Source organism: Stegodyphus dumicola, chromosome 11 (assembly GCF_044657685.1).
Source record: "Stegodyphus dumicola isolate Sdum_Otavi_A_Nest chromosome 11, ASM4465768v1".
In the NCBI taxonomy this organism is placed as follows: Eukaryota; Metazoa; Arthropoda; class Arachnida; order Araneae; family Eresidae; genus Stegodyphus; species Stegodyphus dumicola.
In genome coordinates, this window is record NC_140778.1 from 120,994,721 (window position 1) to 121,008,062 (window position 13,342).

At 33.9% G+C, this 13,342-nt stretch overlaps 1 protein-coding gene across 2 annotated transcripts in view; it reads right to left on the bottom strand.

The window, feature by feature from the left end:
- LOC118193839 (uncharacterized) overlaps positions 1-13,342 on the bottom strand; it is a 57,846-nt gene that overhangs the window by 14,606 nt on the left and 29,898 nt on the right. For both annotated transcript variants that reach the window (XM_035364993.2, XM_035364991.2), the window contains exon 2: positions 728-844. In XM_035364993.2, coding sequence (XP_035220884.2) covers positions 728-844 — 117 coding nt within the window. The remainder of the gene's footprint in view (positions 1-727; positions 845-13,342) is intronic.

Below are 13,342 nucleotides of genomic sequence, written 5' to 3' on the forward strand. Positions count from 1 at the left end.
TTTTTAGTTTTGTCTCTTGCTTCTACTATTTTATATATATTCTACTATTTTATATATATATATAATATATATATAAAATTTTTTAGGTTTTACTTGCGGTTTGTTTGCCTCTTGCTTGTACTAATTTTTTTTTTTTTTTTTTTTTTTAAGGTTCTGCATGTGGTTTGTTTGCCTCTTGCTTCTACTTTTTTTTAGGTTTTGCATGCGGTTTGTTTGCCTCTTGCTTCTACTTTTTTTTAGGTTTTGCTTGCGATTTGTTTTCCTCTTGCTTCTACTATTTTCTTTTTTAGGTTTTGCATGCGATTTGTTTGCCTCTTGCTTCTACTATTTTCTTTTTTAAGTTTTGCATGTGGTTTGTTTGCCTCTTGCTTCTACTTTTTTTTTAGGTTTTGCACGCGATTTGTTTGCCTCTTGCTTCTACTATTTTCTTTTTTAGGTTTTGCATGTGGTTTGTTTGCCTCTTGCTTCTACTTTTTTCTAGGTTTTGCATGCGATTAGTTTGTCTCTTGCTTCTACTATTTTCTTTTTTTAGGTTTTGCATGTGGTTTGTTTGCCTCTTGCTTCTACTATTTTTTGTTTTGTTTTGTTTGTTTTTGCATGTGATTTGTCCCGAACTGAATGTGCGATGGACTCTAAACTTATTTCTATTCCATTTCTTTATTATTCTTAAACTTAGATATATGCATATGTGTGTCCGTATTGCGATATTTTGATAAAGGGTACTCACCTTGACAGCCAATGCCTTTCAAATGGAAGCCTTTAGGACATATACAAATTTTTATTTCATCTTTTATCTCGCATCTTCCACCATAGCATGTTTCGGCTCGGCAACCCCCTTCTGCAACTGGGAAAGAGATAGGTTTACTTTTTTCATTCATAATTTTATCATAGTTTCCAGCAGAGAAGCATTTCATTCTAGCAGTACAAATACTGCATTACCCTCTAACATTTTAACAATACATGATCTTTTCTTTACACTTATTGCACAGGGATATATTTACGTCCATTTGCAATATTCAGCTTAATTTTGCAAACAAAGAAATTTTATTTATTTGTTTCCACATCTATTTCATCGATCTAAAAAAGCACAATTAACATGAAAAAAAGCGTAGAAATTCATTAAAAGGAACTTGGAAATACAAAATGGCTGAAATTAAATAACACTCATACTTTCATGTGAATACAATATCATTTTGATATTCATTCAAGGCTAAATTTCCTTTTTTGAAATGGCTTTTATTTTCCAAATAAAAATGTTTACCACAACAAGTACATTCTTCTAGAAATATATTTATTGAGCTTTTAAGTGCTTTAGCACCATCCGTCACTTGAACGAAATGGCTCAGTGGATGATGTTTTCTAACTTATTGTTAGCATCGTTTTCAAGGAGCATTAATTGCCGGTGAATCTACGCTTTTTGACATTCTTTCTTTATTTCACTCTGTTACGGTGCTCTATGTAACTTTAAAAATTTTATTTTCTGTTTTTGCCTTTCTTTTTATTACGCGCTCCGCATGTTTTGATTACAACCATATTTTTCCTTATAACTCGTCGTTTCCCAACACACATACTCACATAATTTCCACCATTGTTATGTAGCGAATTTTAAGTATTAATATGTGTTTTAAGTTATTATTATTCTAATATTTTTATTTGTATTCATGTGTATTTTAACCAGGAAAAAAGTATTCTTAAGCTCTTAAGGTTTTATTTAACTTGTTATTCTTGAGTAGGAATTGTAACAAAGGTGGGAAACGGTTGCAAGAGCCATGTGGTTTATGGCCTTTTACTAACAATGGAGACAGTAGGGGGTGTTTGTCGCCTGTTAACTCATGGCGTGTGAAACGGAAATTGTCTTCCTGTCGCTTTGTAAAGTTTGCAGTTTTGCATACTTCAAGACAGTGGGTGTTAGGTTATTGGATGCTCGTAAAGCTTAGTTTCGCTTGTTAGTTGGGGGGTCTATTTTTTTCTCACTTTGAGAAAGAGCCTTCTGATGTTTTTCGGATTGCATTGTCAGATTTTCTGGTGTTTGATTCGTCATGGGTGTGTCATTTCCTCAATTTAGTTAACGTAAAATTCCGGAATTGGTAAGATTTAATTTTATGATTTTTTTTGAAAGCCTATGAACTCACAGAGGTGGAGAAACCGAGATTTCCTGGGTGCTTGCACCAGGCTAGAGATTATTCTGATTCTGATTTTTGATCGAAAAAAAAAGAAAAAGGAGGAGCAGAAAGTTTTGCGGGGCGAGCGATTTGTACCAGCGGGCTGCGGTGATGGCTGTAGCGGAGTCTGATTTGAGTGAATTTTGAGCAGCCGCGATGTGAAAGAGAAAGAAAGATCGTGGGGCACTTTGCTCTGCTGCGGGCTTCCTGAGCAAGAAGGACGGGATACCGTTTTCTTTGCTTTAAAGAATGCATTCTTTTTCTGCGGGATATTTAAAAGTTTTGTGCGAGATGCAAGGAACATTTTCCTGCGTGATGTATGGAGAAATGTGCGCGAGCTGCAAAGAGCATTTTTACTGAGAGCTGATTGAGATGTATAGAGAAAAATCTACCAAGAAAATTTAGCACAGATTTTCTCTCTTCACCTGAATCGCCGGTTAATCTCTAAGAGCCTTTTTCCGAAACATTCAGCATAAAATGTTGCCTCGCCGCTTCGATGATGCACGTGATTGTGCTAAAAACTGGTGTATATTCAGCTACCTGTTATTGAATTGAAATAAAGAGCCTTCTGAATTGGACTATTGGTTCCCACCTAATGGGCAGATAAAAGATCCTTCTAAATTGGACTATTGATTCCCACCTAATGGACAGTTAAAGCGATTCCTGGCTGTTTGAAGAATTATTAGACTGTAATTTCCACTCGTGATTCCTAATGATTTTCAGAAAGGGTTGTCACAGAAAGAAAAATAGGCTTGGCTCATTTCCATGTGGATTGGACATTAAAGGTGCGTTCAGACGTGGGCGTAAAGCGCATAGAGGCATAGTCATAAGGGCATAAAATAGGGGAGACCTGTTCACACCTGCGAGAATGAGGTATAAGCAGTGGCCAATGAGAGAAGCTAAATTTGCGCATGCGTGGAATGTCTATAACATTCCCGCGCTGTTCTCCCGCTGGATTGATTTCCCGCTTTCGCTCTGCTTGTTTTTTTCGTTGTGTCATGGTTTTTTCAGCTCGCCACAAAATTTTACTGGATCAACAGAATGATCTTTTATCTGCCCTTCTTATTAGCCAAGAGGCAACGGAGGAAGGTAAAAAACGAAAAAGAACGAAATAGTCGAGATATATTTTTTTGAAAGACCAATACTTGGTTGGCAGATATATTTCTGTGCAAAGCACTATGGAATATTTCTGCATTGTACTGTAGTACTCTCTATACTATAAACATGCACATACATATTTATATATATATAACCTTCTTCAATTTTTATATATAATTTCTCTTGGGAGAAATACGATATTCTAAATATGCCTAGTTAAAAAAAATCTTGAGGATAACTAACAGATAGCCTGTATATAATATTTTTCCATTTTGCAGGTGTGAAAGCAGTTAAGCTAAAAACAATACTTACCATACATTATTATTATTTTTTTTTTAAATTTTCAATCAAAAGGAACATGTTTCTGTGACAGTGAAACATGTGTGCTTAGCACTCCTTATTCACTGTCCCTGTCAATCACTATAGTAGTTTGCTGCACTACCAGTATCAATTATCACTAGTAATAGTATCCCACAACTGGTCACAATGACCAGCAAACACAACTAGTACAATACTAGGAAACGTTCACCCAAGAATGTACTTTATGCTCAATCATTAAATACATTTTGCTGCGTTGCCAGCCGTTTGTATACACCTATTTAATAATTTGCATGTATAAGCCGCACCCCTGAATTTAATTTCAACATATGCTGTCATTTCTATTTACGACCAAATCTCAAAAGTAATTTCACATTGACAAATTTTAGGTACCCAAGTCTTCAAATACATCAAAATTATAAACATTCATACGTTATCCAGGAATTTTTTCTAGAGAACATGAATTTAATGATCAAAATTCCATTCAAAAGATAGTAATAAAGAGTGGATAATAATAATAAATACTATTCATTAAATTATAGTCTATGTTACGAATTATGTGTGCTATTCAGTTTCATTAAAAGTAAATTCCTTTCATGGAGAACGTAATTAAAAAACAGAACAGAACTTCAAGAGGAGACAAAACTGTCTAGACTCTTGATTATTTTAAGGATATTTCACTACATTTTTTCCTTCTTGGAATTCATAAAAGCATTTTCTCAAAAGATTAATGTTTTATTACTTATACAAAGCTTACACCATTGAATTGACTATTGTGACTATTCTTAAATAAGTGAAAATAATTTTTTCTTTTTTCTTTAAAGTAATAGTTTTACTATTAAAAAAAACAGCAGATTTTTGATATTGATTTGATGTTTTAGTAAAATTAATTCATGAAGTTTGTTAAAAAGAAAATCAGCATTTGAAGCAAATAGCAATACAATATTTTCAGCTTTTTCAATAAATTTATTCTTAAATACAAAAATAATTAAACAGGAAATTATAGACAGAAAGAAAATAATAATAATTTACACAGAAAAAATAAAATTTTTGCAATCATGCATTTTTTAATGAATTTTCACAATAAAATGGAAAATCTTGGATGGGATCAATCATCTACAGGATCGTGAATAATCCTGATCTTAACTTTCGCTTTACGAGTTTCATCCATATTTTTCAATATAAATTGAAAAACTCATTAAAAATGCATTAAAAACTCATTAAAAAATGCATGTCATCATCGTAGATTTCTTGCGAGGTCAACTCTTTATTTCGTTCAGATACGATTACAACTCATTCGGATACGATGTGTTCCATATTAAAAAAAAAAAACGCCGCCTTCGTTGTGACAGAAAATCGTCTAAAGAAAGCCCCTTCGTTTTAGCTTCGCTCTGATTGGTCGACGCTTATCCCAAACTCGGCGTAAAGTTAAAAACTTTGAACCCTATGCCACGAGTCCTAAACCAGATTCTGTGACGTAGCAGAGACTGATTGCCTTGGCAACGGAGCTCGGCTTTAACCACTTATGCCCTTTACGCCCTCCTCTGAACGGGGCCTAAGGATCCTGCTAATCAGGAAAAACTGTTTTCCATCTGTGAGTGAAATTTTTAAGTATATTTTCTCTCTCTCTCTTTCTTAGTTTTCCCGAATGCAGAACATTTAATAATGATTTATCTACCTGTATATTGTTATTACTTATATAAATTAAATATTACAGTTAGTAAAATTGAGAAGTTATTTATAATTTCAAGTGAATGCCAGTTTTAGGAGGATTAAAATTTGTTTCACCTACTGAATTTTGTGAGCTAGAAAAACGTTACTTTCTAATTAATGAGAACCTGTTATTTGGAGGATTAAATTTTGTTATACCTACTTAATTTGAAAAAATAATGTTAATCTTAATTAATGTAAGCTGTAATTTGGTGTAGTATTATGTGTTATTTTGGCTTAGAAAAATATGTGGTAGGATTACTGATCAGTTATCCATTATTTAATTATATAAAATAGTCAATTTAATAAATGTGTGTTTAAAATTTAATTGTATTTGTGTATTTATGTTGTGTATAAGTTTCTGTGGTCTGTCCTGTCCCTCCATTTGTTTGAGCCGGGAGGCTTTTAAGAAACATCGAATTTAACTGAATTTGGGGTTATTGATTTTTCCTTGGCATAGGTTACTCACAACGCAAACCTAAAAGTTAAATTGTACTACCACTATACGAATGTTTATAAGAATGTCGAAATGATATATGAATATTATGAATTTGATTTTGAATGTAAATTATTTGATATTTGATTTTTTTTTTTTTTTTTTTTTTTTTTTTTTTTTTTTTTTGTTGTTGTTGTTGTTGTTGTTAATTTTGTCCGGCACCATGAATCAAAGTTTAAAGTATTAAAAACAAAAATTTTCAGATATAACACCATTTTACACATTCATGTGCAATCTACAGCGCACCATAGCTCACATGCGTGGGCCTAAATACTTTCATTCTCGTAATTTAGCAATATATGTTTTTTATCTGCGGTAAATCATGCAACGTTTCTCATAAACGGGATTATTTGAGGTGCTAGTAATACAGTGATAAAATTCATGCTGGCACCAAAATGAAGGCAAGTATCAAAGTATCAAATAAAGCATATGATTTATATATAGCATATGCTGTATCTAAAAAGAAATTTGAATCATGATTAGTGCTTTTAAAAGGAGTTACATTAAAACTCCTCTAAGAGTAGAATGATATTTTATATTTGTTCAAAGGCACAATACCTTTGTTAAACTGGATTTTGATGGAAGAAATCAATTTATCAGAACCAAGGAATTATTTCTAAAAAGTAATTATAAAAATGTAAAAATATATAATAATTATAATGAGTCCAGCTAGAACTACACATTTTTCACATTCCTGCACTGATATAGCCTATTTACTCTACAACTTTAGTCCAAAGTTGAAGAGCTTCTTTTTTCAAAATTTGGAAATGTGCATGAGTTATCACTACAAAATATTGTTTATGGCTGTAAATTATTGTTTCGGATTGGATTATTTAATTATGGCAAAGCAAACGAGGGCTGTGTGCCTAAAGGGAGGGATGCCTTCATGGAGGACTTTCTAAGGGAAACTGGTTCGTTACACATGGAAAACCACGAAAATGCCCATGCAGCCAGCCCGTTCGCGGGATTCGAACCTCGGACCGAACTACCAGTGTTCAGCGTCTTTACCGCTCGGCCGCTGGTGGGCCTAAATTATTGTTTCAAAAGCGCAACTGTGATTTTAAAACACTAGCTGACCTTTTTTTTTTTTTTTTTTTTAAATTTTGTTTTGTTTAATTGATTATACCAAAGAATGCAAGGGCTACCTGCGTAAGGAATTGGACGCCTTCGTGGAAGGATTTCTAAAGAAAACTGGCTCATGTTCGTGTTCTGCAAAGAAGGCCCACGCAAGTAGCCAAAATTTGAAGCTAGGTCGAACTACGAATATTTAAACACTTTACTGCTCGACATTATCTGAACATCAAAATCGATTCAAACGATTGAAAATAATCTGCATTAGTCTGCATTAATTTGCATCTGTAATTATCTGCATTAGTGCACTTTTAAGAAGTTTCAGAATGGTGAAGACATAAGGATATGTGTTATCAAGCAGCTTTTCAAAAATTTGAAAATATTTTAGAGCAAATGAAAGCAGTTGCAGGTAAAATCTCGTACACACATAATTTTAAAACAGTTACATACAGAAATAATTTTAAAACAGTTACAGACAGAAATAAATTAACCGCAATCATTGTCTTAAAAGAGTGATTGAAATGCTAAATTCGCAAAATTTTCCATTGAATGCTTGATGACTGTACGTCTTAATACGAAACTTCCCTGCCCGCCTCAAGTGATTAAATGAGTATCGTAGATAAAATACGATCATAAGTAGAAAAATTTTGAAATTTATTTCACGGTTATAAAAATATCACAATTTTGAGATGAATATCTCAATGTACGTCTCCGAGAGACATTCATAATATTTTCTCATACTCACGAATGAATGCAAAGAAAAATTAAACAACTGTTTCAGTTTTTCGAAGCCTTTACTAGAATACTTTATGTAAGCTTCGTCATATTAAAACTGCCTTCACGGCAATACAGGCATTGACCCAATTGACGGCAATACAGGCATTGCTTTCTCAGAACTTGTTCAAGAACTGCCAAAGCTTTATCTGGTCACGAAAACTTACCAAAGAAAGCAAAAAGCGAGTCTTTTGATTCTTATGAGTTCTTTACTGCAAAAATTCCTACGTTCTTGCAGCAGTGCGAGAGGGTACATTCGTGCAGCAACTGAAAATCATCGATCTCACATCAAACCATTTTTAGAATTCTGCTAGCAAGCAAAATCTTACATGCTATTCTGCAGTAAATGCGCTTTGTCTTTTTAGTTTCACAATTAAAGTTTGACTTTTTTTATGTCCGAAAATGGCGATTATCATTGCTTGTTTTGTCGTTGCTGTTTCCTTTTCTAGCTGGTGACATTTCATTCTCTCAAAATTTAGTATTTCGTTTCGAGCGACATAACAGGAAATTTTTCTTGAGAAAGCAAATAACAACAAAGCTCAAGACTTATAATACATAGTACACGTGTTGAACAATAATTTATGAATAACTAATAAGCAAATGCGTTTATAGCTTATAAAAGAGAATCGATAAGCAACATACGGCCTAGAAATGTCCAGAAAAACTTATTGTCTTTTTTAGAAACGATCAAACTATTTACAACATATTTACATACAGGTTTAGAGATAAATAATATTTTCTAAATATGTAATAAAGGATAAACATTTTAATTTATGCGTTATTAAAAATAATCGTCAACAACATCAAATAATTAGCATTAGACCTTGGACTAAATAATACACTTGCCTTTTGCTGAACTTGCTGTGATTAATACACTTATAGTTATTATAGTTATTATTAACAATAAGAGCATCTTATTTATGTTTGACTAAATCTGATCGAAGGGGAAAGAGTGAATCTCTCAGTTCTCCCTTAGGCAAGTGTGACTGATTTTTGTTTTCTCCTTTCAATTTGATAATAAGTAAATTTGCTAACTTGCATATGAAAAGATAGTAGCGCATAGTAACAAAATGATAATGTGTTTATTCAACCATTTCTTATCAGATCTAATATGCAATTTAAGCAATAATCATAAAGAAAATGCATTAAAAGTGCTTGTTCAGTATCGGTTATAAATGCCATATGACATTTCATTTATCTAAGTTTTCTTAAAGTACGTGCAGCAAAATATAAAAATCTTTTTTTTTTTTAATTTAAATTTTTACTTTCGTATAAACAGATATTTTCAAATCTTCCAAAAAGAGAATTAAAATTGAAATAAAAATAAAAAATCCGTAAGTTTTCAGATTTTATATTACACCCAAAGAGGCGTTTTTTAACATTTTGTGTTACCTTTATTTGCTAAATATCATGCTCTTCGCACTTAAACCATAAAATTCAATTCAACAGTACTACTTTTTGCAGCAATAGTACTATTCAACAGTACTACTTTTTGCAGCAACTTTTAACACACCGTGAAACTCTTATATATTAAAATAGTGTATCTACTAATGATCATCTTAGAAGTCATCTTAGGTTGGAGTCGCTGTCAAATATCAACGAGAATGGAGAGGTTATTCCCTTTTTCTAGTGGACCCAGATACAATTGCGTATCTCTTTTACCTTAGAGTACAGGCTTCAATCTCAAAAACGTTGTTTTGCAACTTGTTAGCTAATTTATTTGATATTTAAGTTCGTAAATAAATAGTTTTTACTTAAAGTGGTTTAATTAAAGGTTTTAATTTGAGCTGAAATTGTACTCAAATTCGGTAATAGGTAATTATAAACTTTATTAACTTTTAAGGTGAAACTTATATTTAATTAAAAGTATTAGAAAAACATCTTGTCTAGTAGAAATGGGGCTTAACTAAGAAGCCAGCAACTTGTATGCTTTTAGAAAAATCGGGATTTTAGTGACAAGAGAAGCTTCTCGAAACAAACACCTTACGGATGTTAACGCATAAGGTGTTCAATATGTTCTCTTCCTTGTTCCGCTGCTAATTGGAAGTGCAAAACTGCATGTTCCACAACAGATCGGAGAATATCTGTGCTGATGCTATAAATGGGGTGCATGATGTTTGCCTTCAAGTCGGCCAGATTCGCAATCCGCTCACTGTAAACAACATTCTTCAGATATCCTCAAAGCCAAAAGTCACACGGGTTTAAATCGGAAGAGCGTGGAAGCCACGCTATTGGAAAATGGCAACTTAAGATTCTATCATCTCCGAAATGAGCGGTCAGCAGCTGCTTCACACGAGTAGCAATGTGCAGAGGAGCGCCATCTCGCATTGAATATTATACGATCCACACATTGACGTTGTTGAAGTGCCGGAAGGACATGGTTACGTAAAAGGGCTTCATACCGCTTGCCGGTAACGGGATTCGCAGGTGTGATCACCTCGAAGAAGAATGGTAGCGCTTTAGCCAAATAAAACTAAAATAACTTTAGTCCTCAAGTGAGGCAAATTGACTTTACATAGTAACCTCGTATTTTGATTTTTCATGTAAACAAACAGAAAATAGTTATTGAAAAATTTACCTTTGCTTTTCGTTGCTTGATATTCAGCCATTCTTTTACTGCAGAAGGTTTTTCCTTCCATGTGACGTTATTCACACTGGCGAATTTTAATCTTTGCTTTCTTTCCACTGGTTGAGAAATGCCCTACCATTGTTTCCCTCTGAGCAGCCGTTGGTGCGTCACGCAGTTCCTACGGAATGCTTAGCCTTAGTGGGGCTGTGATGACTAGTCTACATTCATGGTTCTCATTCGTCGATTTAGTATATAACTGCAAATTATATACAATCTCGTAATTTTGAGCCCTATTTCTCATTGCGGCAAGGTCTGCATGTTCAGAATTATCTAGATCCTTTAAATAAGCATAGGTATTACCGAATTCTGGATCCTTTAGCAACTCAGAGATGATTGTTTCCCGGGAATCTAAAACATTAGAAGTTAACATGACACATTTTATTTGATCACCATTTTTATCCAGTTTAATTCTTGATAACGCGTTGGTCATGGTATTTCCCTTGTCGGGAGTATGCTTATTATTAAGTTGCAATTTTGTTACTTAAAGGCGCATCTAAATAATCTGGGAGTTAAATTCTTTCCAGAATATATTCTACTTACGACCGCATAGTCTGAATAGACAGTAACGACTCCTTTTCCAAACTAAACCCTGAACTTCTGAACTGCCATTAATACGGCTAATATTTCTTGTTCGATCCCTGCATAATGTCGTTGTGTAGTGTTTAATATTTTACTAAAAAATGCCAAGGGATGCCTTTTTTGCATTAAAACTGCACTCACGGAGTAATCTAAAACATCAGCTGCAATCTCCAAGTTCTCGCCCTCTTCCTGGAATTTTAACACTGGGGCTTTAATTAGAGCTGTTTTGAATTGTTCTAAAGCAGTGTTTGCCTCCGCTGTCCATGCAAACTTTGATTTCTTCCGCTTTAACACTAAAAAAGTATTGGCGAAATTTTGGATAAAGAACTGTAATACGAGCACATGCAAGAGAAGATGACAGTTTCTTTGCCGTGTTTGGCGGAGGATAATTTTCATTGCTTTTATTTTAGAATCCTAAGCCTCGATACCCTTAGCTGAAATTTTATACCCCAAATATAGTAATTCTTTCGTTGCGATCTTACATTTTGATGCATTAACAGTTAACCTGCTTCCTTTAATGATGAAAAAAACTTCGTGGAGATCTTTTACATGTTCCTCAATGGTGTCGCTGGTTATATTGATATCATCCAAGTATATTACTGTCGATTTCCCGAGAATAGGATGTAGAATAATGTCCATAACGCGTTGAAAAATTGAGGGGGTCTCGCAAAGTCCAAACGGTGAAAACGCATAAATGCCCAATTTTGTGATAAATGCCGTTTTATTTACGTCTTCTGCTTTCATGGATATTTGAAAGTAGCCTGAAGTGAGATCAAGAGTGGTCATGAATTTCGTAGACCTATTTTTTCTTATTATTTCTACTATTACCGGTAAAGGGCAGACAGGAAATTTAGTCATACTGTTTTATTTTCTGTAATCAATAGCAAAACGGCAGGATTTTGTATCCGAGAGGGGAAAATTATTCCTTTTTCTGCATAGTACAACTGGGCTAACATATTCACTATTGATGGGGGTTATTATCTTATTCTTTAACATTTGTTGTATGTGGTGTTCTATTATGGCTTCTTTTTCCTTATCATATCGATAAGGTTTCACTTTACACGGTTCGTTCGATTTTAATTCAATGAAATGAGGGACAATCTGCGTACTCCCAGGCTTTTCAGAAAATAGTGTGGAAATTTTACTTACGAGTTCTTGCAGCTTGGCTCTTTTACCTTGCTTTAGTTGCTGGAGGTCGACTTCTGGAAAGTTTTCGTCTTCCATCACCTTTGGCAACATATCGAGCATAATGGAGTTATTCCTAAGGAATTCCGACCCTAAGGAATTCTGAGCCTAAAATTACTTTATTTTGTAAATTTTTCACCATGAAAAATAAAATTTACAAATTTTCTTTTCTCACCTGTACGTTACCTGTGACAGCTTCCCGATGCATTCACTAGCTTTACCTTCTGCGGCTATGATTTCCGTAGTACTATTTTTAAATAGCCTCACTTTCCGAAAATTTTGAAAATAGAAGCTTTGATTTAAAAAAGCTTCCTTGAACTCCGGTATCTAGGAATGCTTCTACAAGTACGTTGTTCAGAAGAACCTGTATTACAGGTAACTGGAAGTTCTTCACCATCACTGTATTTAAATGCACCTTAGAGGAATTTTTGCGATGCACAGGGTGTCTAAACCCTGAATTTCTCAGGCCTCTCTAATTTGTTTAAAACCTCTTTATCCTTCTGATGTGATTTGGGTACGCTGGCGGGCTTTGGCCTTATCATTTCATTCTTACTCGTTGAAGGCTTGACCAAAAAAGTCTTCCCTCCGTTGTATTCATTTCTTTCAGTGGCTGGCTGTCAAGAAAACTGCTAATGATAATCCTGGGCAGGAAATCTGGAACTTTCTGCAATCCACCGATTCCGGAATTTTACAGCTAATTCAAATAATTCTTGGAGCGTTCGTGGGTTTTTCAGCTCCATGAAATCTTGTACTCCCGGTAATATAATAACCTTGGTAATAATTTCAATGATTTCTATATCGGGCTTCCTACCGTACAGCATATTTACTAGATCCTGCAGTGTGTTGCTATTGCAAACGCCCACCTCCTGCTTCATTTTCCGGGTGCCCGGCAATGCCAAAAATTAAGAGCAAAACCGACAGCATATATACTAGGAATTACGAATGATAGGCAGGTTCATGCCAAGCAACCCTCCTGCAATTAACGGCTGGAACAAAAATAGTTAGAAGAATTTCCACCACTAACAGAACAGCAAGATCTTAATATACAAGCAAATAAAGACACAAGCAAAGTTCTATTCCGTATAAAAATCATCAAAGTGATATTTAGTGAAATAGCTCAAGGAATTAAATTAAAACGAAAAACTTCAAGCTTCGACAAAATAGATGCCATAGCAGGAATTCTAGAAAAAAATCTGTCAATATATTTAATCCTGCTAGCAGAAATAATAATACCTATTATAGCATTCTCGTCTGGAATGCTAATGGACTATTAAACAAAAAAAAAAAAAAAAAAAAAAAAAAAGCTAAGTTACTGAATTA